Raw genomic sequence first — 24098 nt, forward strand, 5'->3', positions numbered from 1 at the left:
ACCCTAAACTTATCACCTTGGCATCTTGTATGTCAAGGAAAAGATATTTCATAGGTTTCAATCTTCTTTAGAAGACTGTTGGTTTGTTGAAGAATGTGGGTCTTGAACAAGGTTAGTGGAATGAAAGAGTTGAAATACTATGAGTAGATGAGCCCTAAACCATGTTTGACAGACATAGGGGGTGGGGGAAATGAAAAGAAAGCTATTTTGAAAGTTAAATTGATAGTAATTCTACCTTGAAGTAAACTAACTAACAGATTTTTCTTTTTCTTTTTTTTTTTAAGTGGGTAACACTTTGGCCTTCAACTATACCTTATAGTTATTTGGGAATATTTGGTAGCTTCCTTAATTATTTAGTGGAAAACCACCACAAATGGGTATGCTATGGGTAAGTTATATTTGACTGTGTAATTATCTTGCATCTCTCTTGTTGCCTCTCTGACTCTTCTGCTTAGTCTGTGTTAACAAGCTTTCCTGTAACCCAGTTGTTAATTACATTTAAAGAGCTCTCCTTTCAAGCTCATTACAACTAAGGGTGTGGGTTAATAAGTATGTAGAGGACTAGACAGGCTAAAATCAGTATGAAATGTTAAAAATTCAACTTAGAAATTGGTATTTGTGTTGTTATAATGAGACAGGAAAAAAAAAGTAAGATACTACTTTTGGAGACTGTTAGTAGTCCATATGTAAACTTATATTTGTAACACCTCCTAAAAGTGGTTCTTCTGTCAAATTGTTACTCAAATAGTCTAATTCTTTCTTTAGGAGTCTTCTTTTTCCAGCTTCAATTCAAGAACATTTTCTACCCTCCTACTAACTTATCATGATCCTGTCCACGTGAGAAATAACCCGCTGAAGAAACTGCATGGGATACAAAACTTAGGTTTTGTTATTTTAACTAACAAAAGAGCTGGAAAACATTTCCTTGTAGCCAGGTCTTTCACTTCCTGTAAAGAGAGGAAGACAGCAAGACTTTCTTATTTATTTTACCATGCATCACGCAGAAGATAAGCCTTCACATTTGCTCAGAGCATCTTTTGATCCTAACTGAATTTCCTGTGTAACTTTTTTTTTAAAAAAAAGCTTCTATATGAAAATTTGTAGACCAAGTAATATTTTATATTCTGAATCTATACACACAGTTGTTTTCATAGAACTAAGTCTATAACCTTCAGTAACTCATTAGGACCACTAAAAATACTTGTGTAAGTAAAAGGATAGATTTTGCACACTTAACCAAGATTAACTTGTACTGCTGTTAGTAAGCATTCGCCTTTTTGGCATGATCTAAGTGCTGAAAGTTTTGGAAACACGCAGTGGATACTTGAAATGGCAGGTCAAGGCATATTGCATGAATTACAGTTCCTCTAGTTTTCTCAGAGGACTTTAGTTTCTTTTAAGAGTACGCATGGTTTTTTCCTAAGATAAGAAACATGCCTCACTTTTGAGGTTAAAGTGAGTTGTCATTTCTGTGCTTCCAGTTTTACATTCTCTGCATAATGCATCTTGAATACAACGGTCTTCTCCCTAACTTTCAACAAAGTAAACCATGTTTTCTTTTTATTAGGTTCTGGGTGTCCTGGTTAATTCACATAGTAGAAGCCCTCTACGGTGTTAAGTTATGCCAGTAAGTTGTTCCTTCCCTTGACCCCAACACAGATCCTCTGGAAAGGATCTCTGGTACAAATGACATGAGCTACAGACTGATTTTGGTGGTTCTCAGAAGCCATGTTAGTTCAGAGGATACTGATAAAATTCTTGCTGCAGTGATAGTTTGCTATCCTCCACAAGAGGTTACTGCGAATTCTGCTCGTGGTTACTGTTGTACAGGGTGGCAAAAGCAAGGGATGGCAACTTGCAGAATGGCAGCAGCAGAGTTTGCCAGAGATTTCATCTGTCTGCCTCTGAACTCACTGTTCCCTGGGTAACATTGCGCTTTAGGAAACAAAGGGAACAATAGCATTGAAATAGTCTGATAACTTCAGGTGTTATAATTTCATCACATCTTACCTCATCAGAATTCTGAGACTGGTAATTACCTCCTTAAATGATTGCATCTATATTGTGAGAATACAATTGGACGCTTCCATTTGAGATTATTTAAGATCTACTTGTATCTGCAGGTTTGTGGGATAAAATACTTTGACTAATCAGACTTTATGGCCAACTAAAGACTTATGCTAGGATAACGAATCATTTGGAAAGGTATGCTCTCCAAACACATCGTCCTTCTGTTCATTTGAATTTTATTTGTAGTAGTTCAGAAAAATTTAGATACTGGTTTTCATGCTCTAGAGAGTAGATGGCCAGCCTGCCATTACAAAAATGGTGGTTTTCTACTTCCTTTAGTTCAGTTCACAGCTGTCTGTCACAGGCTTCTCAGGTAACATCTCTTGGAGACAGAGGGATTTTGTTCCATGGAAAGCTATTTAAGGTGGTTCTCGAGATAATAGAATATGGATGAACATTTTCTGCCTTCAGAATGGGAGCTAGTAAAAATTTTTTTTACCAGGCTCCAGTTTTCAATTATGTAGCTTTAAAGTTAAAACTTTAACTCTGATTCTGCAGATAGAAAGGTATATGGGCTTAATGCGATTTTTAAATATGAGGGAACTTTGATTACTAGTGAATGTAACAAATCAGTGTATTGTAATCAAGTATTGAAGTTTTACAGAGCAGTGTTAAAGCCCATAAGAAAGAGAGTGCATAGATTGCCTGCCCATCATCATCTCTTTAAGCATGCTTCTGTAGATTACTAAACAGTTGTACTTTACTACAAGCCCCAAACACCATGTACTTTTTACTGATGTAAAAGCGATGTCTACTTATGAACCTCACAAAGGAGGCCTGAGGAAGAACTAGTGAGGAAGTAGATACAAATTTGTTAATCATTAGTAGTACTGTCATTGGCTGTTGGCCTGTATTTCCGCATATGGTCTAGTCAAGTAAGCTTGCTTTATACAGGCAGGTAAGTTTTTCAGTCTCTGCACTCATTTGGAAACACTGCAGCTGGGATTATTAAAAAAAAAGGGTTTTCACAGCTGGTAAGACAGTTTAAGAATGAACATTGAGAAATGTTGTGTTAATCAACACTTGCTACACAATCATTTTGTACGTGTGGAGGGTATGGAATAATGAACAGCTGAACTACTCCAGCGAAGGTCGGTAGAGGGAGCTCCCTTGTCAACTAATCAGTTGGAGCGCAGTTATGCTTGACATAATTTACTGGAAATGTGAAATTCATTGGTTTTGGTGTCATGTTTATACTCATTCTTTTCTCTGAAAATTCAGTAGTAATTCCCAATAACAATGAAGTGGAGGAAAAAGTGACATTTTCTGTAATATACGGAAAAAATCGTATATGCTAAGTTAAAACTAACTGACATAGGAAGGTCTCTGCTTCCTAAATCAGGTCAGGTGTCTTCAGCCCCCTGTACCTGTATTTTTCTAGGCAGAAATTCAGGTAACAGTGCTTCTCCATCCTGCATTACGCAGTAATTGTCAGGCCTCTTTGCCCTGCTAGCATACAGTCTACCTTCAGTGACTGTAGTCAACAAGAAGTTATATACTCATTTGTGTATTAAGATTAGTATTAAGCTACTCTAATTTCTTGGTTCTTTGTATATAAGCTTCTAGGATAAGTAATTTCAAATAGCATAGATGGAGATTGCAATTTATATATTATTGAGGAAAGTGTATGCATGAAATCTCCAAAGGAACCTTTGTTCCATAGATAGCTTAAAATCCACTAAAATCACAAGAACTGGTATGTTTAGTTAGTACAGGGAATAAGTCTCAGTAGATTGAAATTAATGATGCTAAGTTCAAATGTTCTAATCAAGTCTGATGTATCAAGAATGGGTAGAGATATCTAACCTTACTTTGTAAGTATCACAGTATAGTCTGCAAGACCATAAGGGTTTGGTTTTGTTTTGGCGTTTTTTTGACACCTTTTTTGCTTTTGTTAACATTACAGATCTAAAGGAATCACCGACCCAGCAATTCAGTTTCAATGGTTCGTTCAGACACTTTTATTTGGGTATGCTTCCTTTGGTCTTCTGGTGTCTTACAAACCTTCAGCCAAGAAGCAGTACTAGAAGACAGTGAAAGAAGTCACTTCTCACATTTTTCATCCTCATTTTTCAGAAAATATCCTCACTTACATGTCTAGGTGCTGTAATTAGCTAAATTACATTCTTGCTACATGATGCAGTGCCCTTCTACCCAAGTAACTCTGCTACTCTCCTCTTACTAAATAAGACATAATTCACAGGACCCTGTGGGTAGCTCAGTGGAAATTCACCCCTTCAGCCTTGGCACTGCCAAAGTTTAATCCTATTTATTATGCAAGAAGTCAAAAGTTGCTTCTCTCTGGTTTTTGACATAGACTGTATATTCTGATTGTCATTGAAAAGTCCCTGACAGCTGGTAGTAATGGTTGATAAATTACCTTTTTATGTGGAAGAATTTTCTTCTACAACAGAGGGAGTTATTTACAGCCACAGGACAACTTGCACCTCTTTTGTGATAAGATTTAAATTTACCTAGATATTCTCTACAGGGCATTTTACTGGCTGGGTTGTTGTTTTTGTTGTTAGAATTTGGTCTTTGTACTTTGTTTTGTCAACTTATTTTCTTCCACGAAGGACGGACCACTGTATTGATGCAGGCACATTAAAAAGAATAAGTCTCAGTTCATGTTGAGGTGCAGTGATGAGCTTGATACATAAAGCACTTTAACTTGGTTTAATACATGTGCCTTAAATTTCATGCAGCATGACCTCATCTTTTGAATGAATATTTTAATCTTTGAGTTACTACAGCATAAAGTAGTAGAGCCTGTAGCTTTCAGGGCAGCTTTTTTGAAAAGTAATACATTATCCAAGAAAAAAGAAAAAGATTAATTAACATTCCAAAACCTAGCTGAAAATGTTATATTTGTGAATAGAATTAGATGTAGTGAGTCAACATACACCATTCTTTCCCAGATGCTGATGTCCTGTAATCTATGGTTGAGAGACCATCTTAAGCACCCCTCAGAGTATTTCCTGTACATGTAGTGAGCCTTTTATCATATTGTCTTTTACTTTTGAACAAGAATTTAGCCTGTCTTATTTTAGCACTTTTAAAAATAATAACTATTTATAATACTAAATACTGGTGTGGGGAGAAGTTTTACCACGCCACTTGTGGTGCTACTGTTTTGGAAAAAAGGACAAGAAAAGGTTGTTCTTCCTCTAACAAAGAGCTCCACGAGGCAGTAACAAATAAACTTATGCCTTGTGCAGTACCTACAGAGTGTAACAGCTCTGATAGAGAAGTCTTATTCAAGCACAGCTACAGAAAGTTTTTGCTTTTCAGTGGGTACTAAAAGTATGGAGAAATGAAGGGTTTGAAGTGGTGGTTTGTTTTGGTGTTTGTGTTTGGGTTTTTTATGACAAACTGATAACTAACATTTTGTAGAGAAGTAGAAACTCATGTTTAGTGGCTAGAAATCCAACAGGAATGTCGAGAACCTAAGCTATGTTTTACTGTGTAACCTTTTATCTTAGTCTGTGACTCTGGAATAAAAATTCTAAAAAAAAGTAAAGTTGTTTTTCTTTAACTTATCCTGGAAGTAAATGTCTATACAAAATATATAGGCATCATCTTTACACCAATATCAGTATTCACACTTAGAACATATAGGATGGTAGTAAGACTTTTTTCTTCTTAATAGGCATTTTTGTCTGTTCTTGTTTCCCACTATTCACTTACCATCAGTGAAGCTCTAACTAAGGTCAGAACTACTACGCTAGCTTCCTCTCCCACCACCAAACCGCACACCAAGCACTTGGCGTGCTCACCATCGCAGCTTTCACAGCCCTCATGCCAGGACTGGGGAATGGCTATAGATAAATCACAGCTCTGAGAAGTTAACCGCTCGCTTACTGTTAGACTCAACCTAATTAGAAGGGCTTCCTTTTAGAGAGGCAATGGTAAAAGCTTCCTCAGTGGAGCCCGAGGAAGCTGTAAAAGAAAAAAAGTGTAGTCAATTCATAACTGCCTTAGTTGAAAAATATTTCCAAGTTAGAACAAGTTTTAGCCAGACACTGGGATCAGCAGAGTTTTTTCAAGCCTCTCTGGGTGTTGTGTTTTGGGTTTTTTTTGTTTGGTTGGTTTTTTTAAGCTTGACAGAACTCAGCAGCTCTCTGTTTGGAGGTGGTTGGACATTGCTTATCAAACTTTTTAGAAATGCAACTGCATTGTATTCATTTACCTTCAAACATTTTTCTCTTCCCTACTCTTGCTTGGCAGCAGTTCTGGTTTTCCACTTTTTTTTTTTTTTTTTAAAAAAAAGAAGTATTTACTGTCAGCCTCTGTCCCAGAACTGTAAGCATCACAGATACCTGTTTTCTAATGTTTTTGAAGCCCATGAGATCCCCAACTCAAAATTTGAGAAGCAATGCTGACTAGCTTTTAGTGTAAAATAGCCTTGAGGAAAAAGAAACAAACCCACGGAATGACAAGATTCAAAATAATATTGACATACCATTTCTGAATATTTGTTTATAGGTTCCCTACCATCGCAGCAAGATAAACATACCATAATACCTTACAAAATTACTAGCTAAAAAAAGCCAGCAGAAGCATGAACAGCATGCAACTCACTAAGTCAGCAACTCACTAGGCTCAGGGACGTACATTGATGGCTAGTAACAGGCTCTTCACAAACAGCACTGGTTGCACCAGACGTAAGCATTTCTGCAGGCTATCCTGAGTGACAACAAAGGATTACGCTTAATCACATAGAGCAATTCTTTCCACTGCAATCAAAATACCCTTTCCACAACAAGAGGGGAGAGCAACAGAAGCGTACCCTTACGTTCTTACAGCAGCTGAAAGGCTAGGCTGAGTGCCAAACCATCTCCCACACCAACACCCAACCCACCAGGCCTGCCAAAAGAAAACACTTGCAAATGTTAGTACTTCACTGTAAAAAAATGTTTCAAAATATTACTTCCCACCAAAAGGAAAACCAAATGAAACTCACAGAAGGGCTTTTACTATTGAAGAACACCACTAAATAAGGAGGTAAATCACCAAGAAAGCTAAGCTGACATTAAGAAAGGTTTTTTCAGGGTGGATATTTCTGCCAACTAGGCTGTTGACAGTAGTGAAGAGGAATAAATACCGTTTAGCCTCGATTTCAAATTGAAAACATAAGAAAAAACCCAATCTTGCTATGATAGCCTATGTGCAAAACTGGGTATGCTTTATACTAATAATGTAAAGTAGATGCCAAGAAAATTAAAACAACAGTGCCCATTTTTTCTAGGCATGTACAAAAATAAGGCAGCATTTATTTAACCTGTATTGGTGAGAAAAAAGAAATAATTTCATACAAGTCACAAATAACCACATCATTTACAACAGTGCTTTTATGCTGTGAGTGTTTGGTAACTTTGTTGCAGGAGAAAACAGGAAAGAGACTACCCAGATCCCTTTCCACTTATAAATTATAATATATGGAATTTATGGAAGTGTGTGTAATGTACTTCTTATAAGTAAGGCAGGTAATCCAGATCAGCATGTTTGGCAAATCACTGCTCAAATCAAGCTCTTTTGATGAGAAGCTGGGTCAGCAAATGCAGCATCAGCTCAGAAACTTTGCTGAGCCTGAACAGAGGCAACAAGATGTCTTCCATCTGCTTCCAAAAACTGTTTCTAAAGCCTCTGCAGCTGTAGCTCATTTTTGCAAGGGAGTGATGAAAAACCTCTCTCAGAATCACAGTATGTTGTCTTGTTTTGCTTTCATGCTGACCTAGATTTTTCTAAACACAACAGGAGGCAACTGGGCCAGCCTTTGGAAATACCGAAGTGTTGGTTCATTAAGAACATTTAACTTGCCCTGGGGCTGGGCAGCTGGTCTTCTGAATGGCAACAGAGCCCAGGTAAAGCTGGAGGAACGGCCTTGTTGACCACCATTGTTGTAGAGTCTGCAGTAAGTTTGACCACTATAGGCAAGGTCTTTGAAGTCCTACAGTCTGCTTCTTGTGGGCATTCTGGCACGACCGCTGCAGCGGGGGGACAGAAATTGCAGACCTTCCACAGAAATGCAGTAGATTTTAGAGGAACACGTTACAGAAAGCAACTTGTAGCTCACCGATTTTAAGGCTTGCAGCCAAATGACCTTTGCAACGGAAGAAGGAACTAATGCAGTAGTGTTTCCATGAATGACAGAATCTGAATTATATGTATCATCTGTATTTATACCTTGCATTTGAATAAAGAGGGGGACAGCAATTCACATTTTTTAATTACAGTATTGTTGTATATGAGCCCTTGTTAATGAGGCCATCAGTCTCACTTCACTATTTACAAGGCTATGCAGTTTAAAAAAATCCTTTGCTTTTTTGCTTGTTAATTACCAGCTTGTACATTTTTATTCCCCTGCCTCCCAGCAGGTGATCCCCACATACAAAATAAAGAGATTTTTCTAAAGGTTTTTTTAATGACACCACTCATTTAAGGATGTAATGAATTTTTTTGGCATGTTGCCAACAGCCTATACATTCAGTTTATCTTGTCAGCAAGGTGTTTATTCAGACTGGTGCCTGTATGAAAGGCCAGCATGGACAGGGCAAGAAACTGTCATGGTTTGTTGAAAGAAAAAGAAACAAAAATCCCCTCAACATTTCCTTTACCATTGCTCTTCAGAGGCGAGTCAGTACTATGGCACAATCCACATGCTGTGCTAGACCTTACAAGGCCCCTGCAACTCCAAGCATAACCACAGCACATGCCTAGGAAAGAGAAGGGGAGAGGAGGAAAGAGAGGCATAAGGAATACCATTCTGTCATTTATCAGTCTTCTTTGAGACTATTCTCTCAAAGCAAAACCTCTTAGATGCCCCTTGAGGGAATAGACAGGGAGACCAATTTGCCAAGCTTGGAAACCACACAAGTTAAAATCTCTTCATAAAGATATTCTAGATTTCTTAGACTCAATGGTTGGACTCAATGATCCCAGAGGTCTCTTCCAACCAAATTGACTCTGTGATTCTTATCAAAAGAAAAAACACACACAAACAACACCCTTTTCCACAAATTTCAGAAGCATGAAAGATTAAAAAGTTCACAGCTGAAGAAAAAAAAAAAAGAAAAAAAAAGAGCACAACTAAGAGTACCTGTATCTAGAAGAGCTCTCAGACAACACCAACAACACAGCTGAAACCCCTCACCAACTGCTCTAGGGCCAAGGCAAGCCCCTCATATCCTTTCTGTGGATGCAATCAGGTGTGGTTGATCTGGCTCTGCCCCTTAAGGACTTACCCAGCTCTTGCTTTCTTCAGAGAGGCAGGCCCTATGGGTTTAAGGAGCCTATTGTTATGTATGATTGTTATTGAATTACTTCAAAATATTCATATTTTATTAGAATGTTTTCCAACCACAGCCACCAACTTTTGCTGCAGCTTTATTTAAAATAAATAAATACAGTGCTTTTAAGCAATAGGAAATTCACCAGTTCAGGAGGGCATGAAAAAAATTTGCCCTGCTCTGGGATGTAGCAAAAAGTTGGGAGCATATGAAAACAAAGGTTTGTAATAGAAAGAACCTTGGCAAACTTTAATATCCTGTACATGGCAGACTGCTTGCAGTTCAACAAACAGCAAAGAAGGTGACAGGAGAAGCGAGGCCATCAAATAAACGACTGGCAGGAATTACAGCCCAGCCCTGGAGTCTTGCAGTTTCCTTTTCTGATCACTAAACCACGTGCCTAGGTCTGGACCTAGCAAAAGTTTGATATAGCATGTCAAACCCACTTACTGCATTTTGGGATGGGGTGGAGGAACACATGTTTCTAAATCTTCCAAAAGTAGTAGGCTAGATGGCAAGGTGCTACTTGTGCGGACATGACACCTGTATGGGGAGATAAACTTTTCCTGATGCTGTGCAAACATGTACTGGCAGAACTTTAGATATTAATCCACAGCTAACAGGACCCGGCTGAAGAACTTAAGGAATCACTGTGGGAAGAGATTTTGTTTCAATTAAAGATATTCCTTGTTTGCATCAGTCCTTGGAAGAAGTTGTGCTGCATCCTTGTTTTCATAGGACTGCTCCCAAAGCTGAGTAGCTTAGCTCTAGCGGTATTACCTCGGTCAAAGCAGCCTCTTCCACTGGAGACATGAACATGCCTCTTAGCTGGTGGAGTCTGCTGCACCCTGAAATTGAAGGACTGGTTTACCGAAGTTCACAGTGCTTGTGATGATTCTCTCCACAATCCGATTCACCAGGTATCAGGGAGTTAATTCACCGACACAAGCCCAGCCCAGGATACCTCTGCACCCAGACTCTACCCATTGCCCAGGAACACAGCCAGGTACAGGCAAGGTGGCATTTGCACCTGGCCCAGGACGTGAAACAATCTCCTTCCAAGCCAGCAAGGACAGATGCTTACCCAGCTGAGCAGTCTGGCAGTCTCCCATCCCAGCCCACAGGGCAAGGGCAGCAGTCCTGCCCAGCTGTGCTCACCTCCCTGGCAGCCCAGAGCTCAGCCTGCACGACTGACATTGTCAATGTTGATGACAGAGAAAGAAAAATAAAAAAGAACTCTGTTTTTTTAATGCAAGGATGCTATCAGTACCATATGAGAGGATGACAAATTTTTCGTTGCTGAGGTGGCATAGCATAATTTTAATTATTTTTCAAATAAATGCAATGCTTAGATTTACATTTTTCTGATTTAACAATTTGTGAAATTTTTACATAACCATTAAAGTTTTTTTTTTTCACGGTATATAAGAACACTATATAAAAATACTTCTTTAAATGAAACATTTAAAAGCACATTATTAGATCTTTGAAATGCCATAGTCCTATTATATTTCATAATGCAAAAACATTAGCAGCACAGATATTTCAGTATTCTTTCCAATTGCATGCATTCATTTAAATACTTTTTTTTTTTTTCCCTTGGAAGCAAGTCATCTTAGCTTTAAAGCTAATGGGCTCGCATTAAAGCAATATAGAATGGAAATCAACTCTGGTATCATTATATTCACATGTAAAGTGTTTACCACTGAAGAGTGATTTATGATTTATGTTTATACTTAATGCAATAAAAATAAAACCAAACTGCATATCATGTTTGACATTTTAAGTAACTTCTAAACAACATTTTCCTTTTTTTTTTTTTTGTCCCAGAACACATTTTGAAAATCATACAGTGATTTGGAGTGCATTGATTTTTGGTTGCTCTATCTACTACCTGCCTTGCCCCAGTTTTGTGAAGACTTGCTAAATGCAGTTCCCACTGATTAGAAAAGAAGTTGTTAATGCTCTGAGCTTCTGAAAAATATAAAGTCCAGGATAATGCAGGACAATAAACCAAGGACTCAGACAGCAGAAGCTGTTGGCCACCACTGAGAACATTGGTTATAAAGTCCCATTTTCTTCTCACATAGATAGCTGAAACATCCTCAAAATTTCCTGAGAGTTTTGCCAGTGGAGATGAGAGGATAATTAGACCCTTACTTATAGTGGTTTTACATCTCCAAGTCCACTCTTTGATGATGCAGTCCATTGCTTGTTTCAATGGAAGTAGCATGTACACAGTATGTGGTCTGTCATTGTGTATTTCTATACAGATTTCTTCAACTCTTCTGACTGCGAAGAAAGAAGTTGTGTCCGACAGGCTGTGATTTACGGGACATGTTCTGGAGACCAAGCCCTATACCCATCGTTCTGGATGGCAAGAAGGGAAAGAAACCATTGGGGCATCAATAATTTTTAGTTCCATGTGCAAACCAGCATGGCCCTTCCAAAATTAGACCAAATCAGTGAACTTCTATTATTTGTCCACCATTTGTGAGAGTCTCTTCTCTACTCCTGCTCCTTCATGAGCTACAACAAGAAGGAACAAACAGCCTGTTTCCCCAGACAAAAAATACTGCAGAGACAGCCAGAATGCTGCCCTCTTTGTCCCACCTTGCAGGCGCAAGTTAAGTTATAGATATAGCTGGATATCCATAAGTAGTAGATACAATACAGATGAGATCTGCTTAAGATTTGATACGCAGTTTGTTCTTTTTGGTCCACAGGGACTCTCTATTTAGGTTGTCCTAACTCCCTGGGTGATGCCCTTCCTAGCCTGCAGCTGGACTAGAGTTAAGAGAGGGCAGAGAAAGCTTTCGCCTACTGCAGGGCATCTCCTCTTCCACATATGACTTCTTGATTGTGCTTCAGAGACAAAAGTTTCCCACTGCAGGATGGGGAAAGGAAAAGTACTAGCAAGCCCATTCCTAACTGCAGGGGAGGACTAAAGATGGAAGCTCAAATTATAAATTGTAGTATGACAACAAAGGAGTGTCACTATGGGCTTGCAGCATCTTTCTCCGCAAAAAGCTATAGTACAAGTTGGTTTTCATGGACACCTAGCAACAGCTCACCCAGCTCCGCACCTGGGAACTGGAGTGATTTGATCCCACGCAACCTGTGGAGATGCTCACTCTGACCTTGCTGGATTTTCAGCTGGGCTCTGCTAAATACATCATATTTATTTTATATACTTAATTATCAACTTGATGTGCTAGTGCCAGGATTAAGACCTCTCATTAAAATACCTACACCCAAAATTTGGGTCAATCCTGGTGGAATGGTATATATTGGCTCTGTTGCAGCTGGCCTTAAAATGAATTTTGCCCAACGGGAAAGACGACTATTGTACGCACACTCAGAAGTGGGCCTGAATTTCTCTTACATTTCTTGCCATCCCACTCTGTTACCTTATTAGTTTGTCTCTGCCTGTAGAGATAAAAATGGTATTTAGGTCAATGTGTTCTTTGTTAATTGCATTAGCCATGTGCCTAAGACTCAGGCTTCCTCTTCTCCTGGCACTGCCTTTGGTTATTAACATGTGGCCTTTAAATATATTCACTCTTAACAGTGTGCTTAATCTGTCAGGTGAGATGGATATAGTCTCTTTTAGGCAGACTAAGATGATCAGTGGAATGCTAATTACAAAATTCACATGGGTGGAGAGACCCCTTTTGATAAAGAAACATAAGCCACTTTATATGCTACTTTTTTATACTCAGTCCCCAAAAGCAGAGGGAAGAATTACATTTGTGTTCTGCATATGAGGTCTAATTATATTCAGAATATATTAGGGGTTTTTTATTGCTGCAAAATCTTTTGGAATTTTGCTTTATAAATAAGATCATTTTTCCCTTGGGGGGGTGGGGGGAAATACAATATTAGGTTTTATCTTCCAAGGGGTTTTTTGAGTTTGTTTAAATCCCATTTTATTACCATAATTTTTCCTCACAAAGATCAGAACAGAAATGTGTTCAAACCCATGCCCACACACATGTATGTATCTCCTGAAGCAGATTCAGCAAATGGAGAACTGCCTCTCGCTTGGAAATGGAAAATTACTATACTAGTAATGTGACAAAGTCCAGCAAGAAGGAGCTGCATTACTTTAACTAGGGGCATCAAAGTCAAAAGACCTTTGAGAAGTCTGTACTCAGATGTAAAGAAAAATGCCTTCTCCCTGTTTATTTATTGAACACCATTGGATCCTACACGCTAGCCAAAATTCAGACAGTCAGTTCATAATGAATTATTGAATTCCAACACCAGCAGAAACTAGAAGTTTCCCTTAGCTAAGCTAAAATTTGGAGTTTAGATTTATTCCCAAGGACATTCACTATATTTTGAGCAGGAAATAAATATCGTGAAACTATTCGCTAACTGTTCAGCTTTGAAAGATAATATTTGTTCTGAATGCCTCAAGATTAGGGCTCTGTAAAACACTTCTCAGAGGACCTTGACCCTTTGCCTTGTGCTGTGCCCATCACCGCTCCGTCCAGGCGGCTGTGGGGTAGCGTTCCAGGAGCGCGTTCCTCAGCTGGGCTGTGTGGATCTTGTCTCTGGTCTCCACGGTGCAGGTGACCTGGGAAAAGGATTAGGAACATTCCTGACGGCATGGCAGCAATCTCAGACAAAGGCATTTCCAATGAAATCCTAAAATACACTCGTAAAAGCAAAATGATCAGTTCAACATAAAAAATCTGGACCTCGCATCCCCTTTCTATGCAGGTAAGAAAACTGACATTGCAGACATCTGGGGCATTTCCAGCCCTTCTTCATGGTCTTAAAATCTTCCAACAGCCCTACTTTTTATTGCCTTCAGAGTTTGAAGAAGATAGACTGATCCTCTGCTGGCTCCTGGGCAAGTACTTGTCTACTGTTGGCCTCCCTGAAATCATCTGTTAGCAGCTTCTCTTTTCCATTCCCTGGGATATGTACGTGGTGCTGCTGCCACCTCACCTATCTCTGACTTTTACCTCACCCCATTTCCCGTGTTTCTGGGCAGTGTTTGTTCCATCCTTCAAGATTTTATAGTCTCTTCCACTTCTCTCTCATGGAGTTTTCCCCAGTCCTTCATCATCTCTGCAGTATTCTGCCTGGTTTCACCTACTCACACACCAGGTTACTCTGATTTTTCATTTGCTCATTGATTCACTTCTAGTTTTCTGTTATGGTTCTGCTGCTAAATCAAACTAAACCCAGGCAAACCTAATCTTGATAGTTTTCTTTTTATTCTTCACTTGCCTCCACAAGTATTATTGACAATCCTGTCATGCAGCCACTGAAGATGGTAACTTCAATGTCATTTTTTCAATTCTTCTTTAATCCCTCTTTTCTACATACTCACATCTCTACTGCGTCATTTGAAAATCTGGGCACTACCAAAAGGGAGGCACCAACATGAAGGTGCAGAAGGAAAATTATACTTCACCATTTTAGACTACTAACTTCTGTCACTGCTGACCCTGCTGGAATTATCATTGATGTTGAAAGTGCCACGTGGAAAAAAAGACCTCACAGAAACACGGAAATCTAGCGAGGAAAGGAACCAAGATGAGTCACGGTGCAACAACAGAGTTTATTGTAACAGGCAAATCTACAGAGAATAGAGGAAAAACTGGTCATGGTAACCTTAAGGTGGACTGCTAGAGACAGATGCCCTGTATAATGTTGCTATCAGAGCTGCATCCTTTACAGAAAGCAACAAGGCAAAAAATGAAATCGTCCCGAATCAAGTATGTTTATGAGGACATTTCTAAATAAGAATTTTGTGAATTCATGTTTCTGAGAATGAGCTTAAAATAACAATAAACCTTTAGCAAAACTGTTGAATAAGAAGATAAATCACTAACTCCAGGTTATTCTAAACAGCTATGAGCTCACTTCATTAGAAAACTGGCTATCCACCAAAAAATAAGTACATTTCTGATCTGTTTCCACAATTCTTCGCCTCTTATCCTGAACACAGTTCCGTTCTTGTTTGGTTCTTTGGAACACAAATTAGATGCTAATTTCTTTCTCATCTGAAAAAGTGGGATTTAGTCTTGAGAAGGACAGTCACAGAAGACAATTAATAATGAGGGAAGAGGAGGGAACACAAAGATTAAGAGAAGTATCTAAAGGATATCTTGGCACCAAAGTACCAAATAGTCATTATCCACTCCCTGGTTCATATAAAATCCCTAAAGCTTTGCAGTCATATCTTCAAGAGCACGTACTCATCTCTCTCAGAGTCTGTAATCCCAAAAGATAACCTTTTCCCCTTCCACAGCAATCATGCCTGTTTTGTCCTGAGCAAATCAATTGCTGCACTGAGAACCAGTCTGGACTTGCCAGGTTCAGCTTCGAATGTTTAGCAGCAAGCATGGGAAAGTATTTTGATTTATAGAGCTAACTATCCTCTCTGCCCTTTTCTTTCTGCTAATGATTGAAACCAGACAAACTTGGATAGATTGGAGCCAGAGAGCTTGTAAACAGTTTGGATAAATGCATGCAGCATCCAACACGGGATATGGCCATTAATACGCTGTAGTGTATTTGAAAAGTAGTAACAACAGCAGCAACAGCAACAATAAACAACTCCAGAAATTTACCTGATTTTTCACACTTGTCAAATAGAGGAAGAGAGGACATTTGCTCGCAGCAGGAGCAAACAGAGAATCACACTACACTTTAGCGCAGCTAGAGATCTAAACAGCAAGGAAGGCAAGTACTTGCTCTCTTGCTCAGATTAAGCCAATTTACACTGCAGTTTTACTTTCAACAGAACTCCTCTCTCTTATTTGCTTCACCTGGGAAGTATAATTTACTGAAGTGTCCAACAAGGCAACCCTCATATTCATGGGGAGGTATATGAGGATTATATTTATCTAGGATGAGTACTCACCTAGGTACTACTAGCTACAGGAGGGTGCATATCTACTGATGAACTAGGAGTAGGAACTCCAAATTGGTCTTATTTAAGAAGAAATGACAAAACCTATTGCCTGAGGTTTCTTATACTTCAGACAAGATAACCCACAACAATTAGAAAAAAAACAACTTTACTTTAAATTTTTTTCAAACCCATAAGCCCTCAGTACTGGACATAGGCTTTTTGATCCAGCAGAGCTCTCATTGACTACAGGACCATGTTTGCACAGTAGACCTTCCTTTTCTGTGTATCAAAAACCCCCACAAGAAACAACAACAAAAAACAAGTACATTTTATGCATTTCTCTCCTGCATATTATATACTTGCTGGATTAAAAACAAAATAAAACAACACAACAACAAAAATTATCTGGTCCTGTAAGATCATTAAAATAGCCAGCCAGATGAATCTTTTGCTGCATTTAGAGTTCCGCTCTCTGCGGCAGGTAATCTAAAGATTGATTCCAGCCTAAGGGTTTAGTTACCCTGTTGGTTTTTTTTACATCAGACCTACAAGTAACAGACGACAGAAGAGTCTGAGTCTTCACTGAATATTGATGTCTTGTGGGTTTTATTTAATAACTAGAAATAATTGAGGGAGCAGGACAAAGATTGAAAAAAAGATAAAGGAAAAAATTGATCACAAGTTATTACTCTGTGCAACACCAAAATCCAGATGCATAAATTAAAATATTCATAGGAATTAATTCCATTTCAAAGAGGGGAAAGTTCATAGTTTCACAAAAGGAGCAAATCTGCAAAGCTCTGTGCTGAATAATTTTGGCACCTCTGCTCCATTTTAACTGCAAGTCTCACATGTGGGCACTTAGCCTTTCAGATCATACTTTCCTAGATATTAAAAATTGATTTAGTGTGCCTTTCAACTCCCTGATGCCTGATATCTCTAGGTTATGCGTGCAAATAGAGACATTGGGTGTACATGCTGAGCCAACGCTAGAGAGCAGAGGAAATGTGAGTAGCATTGCTCAATCAAAAGATTTCAGTCTTTTGCGCTTTTCCAGGCTCCATGTAAAGACAGATCGTAACCAGCTAATGCAATTCCTTACCTCCCTGACTCATCCATTGAACCTTTGTATCCCACTTGTTTAATCCTAGAAACCATATCCATATTCTTCTAAGCCGTTGGTCTCAGAGGATTCACATAACTTAATATTCATAATACACCATGCTCAGCAACAGTACAGGTTTGTTTGCACAAAAATCACTGGAGTTAGAAATGGAAACTTTATTTATATACACTGTTTTCAGTTCTGTAAAGCAAAGCTTTTCATTTCTATTAAAAAAAAATCAATAACTGGGCAATTTTCTGAATAATTCGGTAAACATTCATTATAGGTTACTGCACATTACAGATTATTTGGCAACAGCACTTCAGTTTATGGTTTGGGGATCAGCTTCCAGATAGTCCCCAAGGTCACTGCAACGTGGCGCTTGAGAAAGAGCGTAACAGCTGCCACAGTTGTCACTTGGTTGTGCAACCTGAGCCCTTTTCTTTTGGCATATTCTTGCAATCAGGTTGGTGAGCATGAGCATGAACAAGTTACCATCACATTACATAAATCAGATAATAATCCAACAGGTCTAACTCTTAGCCTCCCTGGAGTCAGGTTCTTATTTCTACCACTGGGGCAGGCTATTCTGTACCGTATTAGTCTGCTCTGGAATGCCATTAAAGAAAATGACGAAATTCTTTTGGAGGGCCTCATGTATTGTTGAACTTCCCACTCCAAGTGTCTCCATTTTGCAGATGGGGAACTGAAGTATGGAAACAGTGCCTTGCCCAGGTCATACAGGAAATGCTTTAGCAATGATAGCATCCTTTTCGTAGCTGGACAGCTGCATGCTCCTCTATTATTCTCTTCACAGGACAATAATATGGAATATGTTGGCAACTGGGGACTCTAATCCAAAATATTCTCCTCTGCCCTTTCACAAAATGCAAGTTGGCCGAAAGAAATTTACTCAAATTGACCAGAGTAGACTGAAACAATTTAATGAGTTCTAGCCTGAGGTGAATAAACTGTATGGAAAAAACAGGTATTACACCACACAAAGTGAGCAGGGAGAAACTCAGCACCACTGGGACAATGTGCAACGTTATCATAAAGAAAAAGCAACATTTGATTTAGGCATTAGTATTTTGTTGCACAGCGAGAGGGAGAAGTAGTGTGATGGATGGTTCTTTTTACAACTGGACTCTTCTGAGTTATTTAAAACGACAGCAGAGTTAAGATCCCAAGAGGTTTGAAGTGAACAGACCAGACAACCCCATCACATCAAACAGGACTGAGGTCAGAAGGAAAACTACCACCACAGCTGCTTCTCTGCAAAGCTGCTGGAGCACCTCAAGACCTTGCAGGCCCTCACTGCTCTGTTCCAGGACCCTCCTGTACCTGCCAGCTTCAGTTATGAGGAGAAGACTTTTCCAGAAACCTGATGAGTCCAAATATGAGACAGCCATTAGGCAGGCAAGCTGCTGATCTATAGCAGAGCCTTGCAGGACTTCATAGCAAAGGCAGTTCTTACCTTATTAAGTTGTTTACTGATGGAAGCAATAAGTGATAAACTGCCCCACATTGAATCTGAGGAATATTACTGATAAAGAATAGGGAAAGTTCACAGAAGCAAGTTGTAGTTTCCTCCCACGAACTGGGTAATCCTTTAGATCTCTATATCCAGTTAGCTGGTGATACTAGATGATTTTTTCCTTAGCTCTGATCTTTATTTCTGTCTAGATGTTCATGGTCATCTAACCTGCTTCAACAGCTGTAAAATATGAACCCTACCAGACTGGTTATATGTATGGTTTGCTAAGAGTGATCTATTTCAATATTGGGTCTTTGGAAGCCATTTCCTAACTGCTCAGGTAGGAGTGAATTAGGATGTAGTCCTCTGCAAAACAGAAATCCAGTATGAGTCACAAGGAAAGAGAATCTAAACTGGAGGTATGAGCAAGCAGTATGCAAAAGAAACTCCCATATTGTTCTGAAGAACATGACCAGCTGATCCCACTGCACAAGGCACTTCATTAAGAATCAGCTGAATTTAATGTAGCCATAATCCTTTTTTGTTTGGTTTTGGTTTGTTTTTTTTCAATTAAAAAAAATCTCTTATTTTTGCCAGTAAAATGTTCCAAGTTATTTTTCCAAAAGTGTAGTTTGATCATAAAGCTTCATTTTAGAAAGTCCTTACAACTCCATGAAATCAATCAGCAAGGATCTTCCCACAGAGTGTTCCAAGCATGTACCAGATGAATAAACACTAACCCAGCAAGTCATTTCACTACAGGGAAAAAACAAAATGCTCTATCTTCCTGATAAGCAATGACTAGAAGCCAAGTTTCTCTCCTTTGGAAATGAAGGAGTAAATCTAAAAGGATAATTAAATACAGAGACAACAATCTTAACAGGACTGATTTAGTGTTTCAAATAAGCCACTACACTTACTGCTCTGTTCTGTCAAACACTCCATCTACATCCACAGTGGAAAGTATGTGGAGTGGTATAGTTGTGATGCCTTTCTTATTATTACCATCAGTCCAACACACGATAATTTTGGTTCTTGATCCAGATTTAAATCCATGCTTAATTTAAAGTGCTATGATTTACACTGATGAAAATGATACAAAGTTCATTGCAGGTCTGCTTTAGTGGCAAATGCTTAAAATGTTATGCTGATGCAGGGCTTTGGCTCTTAGAAGCAGCAAAAGAAAAAGAAAACCTCCCCCATGTGTATTAGCCTTACTATGTACATTTTTCTATGTCCGGTTAGAGCAAATTCATTTTGATGCTTAGAGATAAATTCAATATTTTACCCTTTTTGATTACCTTTGTTTTAGTTTTCAAATAAAAGCTTCACAATTCACTAGGTGTCACCAGATAGAGCTGCCTCCAAAGTCACTGAGGTCTATAAATCTGGATCACTACTTTGTACTTCACACCTAATTATCCGATAGCCTCTCCCAGACTGATTAAAAGCCATCATGCAACTCCAACATCCAATTAAATTATTCAGGGATGCAAATTCCTCCCTTCAACCCTGTTGTAGTACAGCACTGTCAGATTCTTGAAGTGGGCAGTCAGTGAAAATACATTGTGTTTAAAGTGCAGACAATAGCACATGGCACTTTTTCATTCAGGGACTGTATATCAGAATCTACAGATTCTGATAAAATTGCCTCATTGGGAGAGGTTGCAAGAGCAATGGAAAATTGTTATAACATTGACAATCAAAGACTAAAGGAGTGGATTTTGTTTAATTTACTTAGTTGCACTAATAAAAATTACAAGCCTTGCTTCATAAAAATCACACTGAAAACTTTAGAAGAGTTACCGGGTTTGCCAAAGATAGCCTCCAGTAAAAAGGTTTTTCAGAGCTAAGTTAGTCAGTGAATCAGAGGGATGTCTAACCCTGTGCAGTGTCACGCTATCTTCAAGTTACCTAAACTAGCAAGCTGGCCTGTCATTATGGCACACTGCAGAAACACGTAGTTTTAGTCCCAGACACTTGAGAAAACATAATATCATGTTCTGAAAGACGTTTGTGAACTTCATTGTGGCCTTTTGCTATAGTCATCTCTAATCTAACCTATTCTTTATATCCGCAAGTGAAAATACTGAGCAGGTTTTTGCATCCAGGTGGGAAATTAGATTTAAATGCCAAAATCTAAGAACTTGCTTACTCAATAGAATTACTGAATTCCACTTAGGAGCCTGTTTAGCAAAGATGCCTAATTTGACTTCCACCTATGATTTCACAAACTAAGTCAGGTTGGACTTGGACAGCAGTAGCATGAAATCAGTGGAACCACACCTTTGCTAAACCAGTTGAAATAAGAGATATGCCAGAAGATAAATTATCCGTTTAAGAGATGCCATTAACTGATAACACCTCCTCACTGTTACTGTATCAAATACTCAACAAAGGAATAACAACTTTGCTCTGTGCTCTTTGTGGATAAGGTGCAAAACTGAGGCCCTAGTTAAAAATGAGGATTCCTTAAGAGTAAGGGTGTTCTCCACATTGCTTTAAGGCAAATTGATCTCAGATAATTACAGCCAGCTTACACAGCTGGCTCTTCAAGTTCTGGACGGATGCTGCAGCTTGCTCACCACCTCCGGCACACCACCACACAGGTAAGGAAGGTTTGCAATAGTAACAGCTGGAGTATTTCACCCACTGTTTCACAATAGCACGTAAAACAGGTCCCGTGTTATTTACATGCCTGCTAAGTGTTTGATGAGGCAAGGTGCTGCATAACACAGAAGAAATTATCTGTCATGCTGCTCCCCAAGGCACTATGCACACTCTATTGGCTTCTTCAACATAGTCACATAGAGAGACAGGAAAACAGAATAAAGTAGGGGAGGCCAGTACTGCTAGAGAAAGTGAAATTGCATCTCATCTTACCTCAACAGTGAAGAGCTCAGATATCACAAACGTGCGTTCTTGTTTGATATCCAAAACTCTAGATCAAATAAGAGGTAAATTAGAGATCACAACAATCCTTTGTCACTGTAAAACAGTTTCTGTAAGTGTTTGGACAGTAACTATCTTTGCTGCTTTCTGTATTAGACACTTATTCTATGCTGCAAAGTTGGTTTCACATCGGAATAAAAATGAAGGAAATAAAAGTTTTTCTGAAATATAACAAGAAAAACCCCATGGATTAATTAGTTACTTACAGACTTGCTTTCAGAGAACATTTGGAAATATGTCCAAATCTTTAATAATCTTTGTGCTATTCTGTGATTATATTTCCCTACTGTTAGTCCGATTTACCTTGCTTCTTCTCGAGCCAAAATCTCCAGAAGCTTAGAAATGTCTCCTGGGCAGTCAGAAAGCACAAGGGAAAATCTGCACACTCTGTTATCGAGGGTCAGGGCACGAGCTATGCACTGTTGCAGCAAATGTAACTCCAGGTTCCCACTGCATATAACAACCGCCACTCTGAAAACAGAGAGAAAAACAGGATTTTTGATTAGCACTTGTCTGTGCAAAGGAACCATGAATCACAAACACTGTATTCAGTATCAGCTTAAGATCTGCTAGGACCGCCCTTCAATAAATCCTCAGCAGTATTTTAGCGTACAATGCTGTGCATTGGAAATTTTATTTTGTCTTGATTGCACGTATGTTTAAATACATACTGGACTATGTCCTTCGCCAAGGCTCAATCTGTTTAAGTACTGAGTACTCAAGCCCAGATGCAAGAAGGCACTTACCCACATGTTTAATGCTAAGGGTAATCCCGTTGACTATCTGGGTAGGAGTTCTCAGGTCCAGGAGGCAGATGTCACTGAGCGACTGCAGAAGACACCCTAGCTCCTGTCCTACCACAGACAAGGCTGATTTCCACAAGTGGAGTGAGAGAAGGCAACAGGCTGACGAGCAGTATGCTCTCCTGGCAGATGTGACCATGCCTTGTGGAGCTGTGTGTAACTGCCTTTCCCCCAACCATTTGAGAATACAAGAAAATGAAAAGATTTGTCAGGTCTCCAGACTGACATTTGCCTTGTTCAACATGGTCTTCTGACCTGTGAGTGGTCTCTTCAGCTTGAAGAAGATGTCACAGATAAGCCCATTGACAGTTCAGGGGCAGGACCTTGTCAGTTGTAAAACAAGTAGCTTCTCTCTGTTTCCTGGGACCAAGACACTCACCCCCATGCTTTTGCCACAGTTCCCTGTTTGCAATAGCTGCCATACCTTTTACCCTTCAACTCAGGCAGCTTCCCTGCAACCAATGCTGCAAGTCCAATGGCCCCTTCTGCATCAACCGTGGCTCGCTCACACTCCAGCAATCTCAGCATCGAAATGAGGATGTCCTCCTCCCTGAAAGCAAAAGACTTGTGTCAAAACAAAACAAAACAGCTACCAAAAGCAGAAGACAACAAATTTATGTATAACTGGATTCCTTCCATTCTCTCAGGTACATATGACCCCAAGGTGGTGTTACAGAAAGCTGTGCTGCTGAGGGTGAATGTACATCTCAATCTTGTTATTAACTGAAAGACAGGATGGCATTTTTTACTAGAACCATTGTTCTAGTAAAATCCTACTGGTAAGTATATTCTGCCAACTTGGCCTTTCTGTGAAGATTTAGAAGAGTTTTGTCAAAGGCTGCCTTCAAGTGTTGTAGAACACAACAAGGTCAAGTTTTACACCCAGAGCATGACCAGGTACTACTAGCGGCAGGTGAAGTTTTGGCCAAAGGGGTCAGTCAGAACGACACTCTTAGTCACACAATTTAGTTTTAGGTAGTCCTGTGAGGAGCAGGGAGTTGGACTTGATGATCCTTTATGGGTCTCTTCCATCTTGAGATATTCTATGATTCTGTGACGTGTGGGATTGGGTTCAGGCACCCCACCACCACCATGCTCTCAGTGTGTACATGTTGACAACTTCTGCCAGCCTGCTCTCCACTGTACACAAAGAATCACCATACCTTGGTGGTACAGCACGTTTTTCATATACAACAATGTTCACACAGTATTATTAATTTTACTGCTTTTCTTCACCTACCTCACAGCAACAACTTTATCCACAAGTTTCCCAGTCAGCTGCAAAGAATTGCTGCCAAAGCAAAGCCCGCTCACATCTGCAGATTTCAAAAGACAAAACTTTAAGCTGGCTGCTTTAGACAAGTTCAGCATTTTTTAGAGTCCTGACTGTCCTATGCCCTTAATGAGTGCAGCACATTGCTGTTATATGAGCTTAAGTTGCTTGATTTTTTTATATGACAAAAATGCATTTGGTAACAAAAGACCAAATCTCCCAGGAAGATTTTGCCATTTTGGACCCCTTTAA

The 24098-nt window shown here is 39.2% G+C and overlaps 2 protein-coding genes across 2 annotated transcripts in view; one reads left to right on the top strand and one right to left on the bottom strand.

The window, feature by feature from the left end:
• Positions 1–284: 284 nt before the first annotated feature.
• Positions 285–4097, top strand: TMEM254 (transmembrane protein 254; the record flags this gene model as incomplete). The annotated part of the gene is made up of 3 exons (XM_009706430.1): positions 285–388; positions 1568–1627; positions 3977–4097. Coding segments are annotated over 3 exons (285 nt in total), but the record flags the coding sequence as incomplete, so codon positions are not given.
• A 9547-nt stretch (positions 4098–13644) lies between these two features.
• The window catches only part of LOC104166487 (probable serine racemase), a 29739-nt gene continuing 19285 nt past the window's right edge, over positions 13645–24098 (bottom strand). The window contains exons 7-11 of the mRNA XM_009706431.1: positions 23814–23889; positions 22998–23123; positions 22074–22241; positions 21702–21759; positions 13645–13941 (exon numbers count right to left, since the gene is read on the bottom strand). Of these exons, the coding sequence (XP_009704733.1) occupies positions 13843–13941; positions 21702–21759; positions 22074–22241; positions 22998–23123; positions 23814–23889 (527 nt within the window). The 3' untranslated portion in view covers positions 13645–13842. The remainder of the gene's footprint in view (positions 13942–21701; positions 21760–22073; positions 22242–22997; positions 23124–23813; positions 23890–24098) is intronic.

This window comes from Cariama cristata, unplaced genomic scaffold (assembly GCF_000690535.1).
Source record: "Cariama cristata isolate BGI_N322 unplaced genomic scaffold, ASM69053v1 scaffold3238, whole genome shotgun sequence".
Lineage (NCBI taxonomy): Eukaryota > Metazoa > Chordata > Aves > Cariamiformes > Cariamidae > Cariama > Cariama cristata.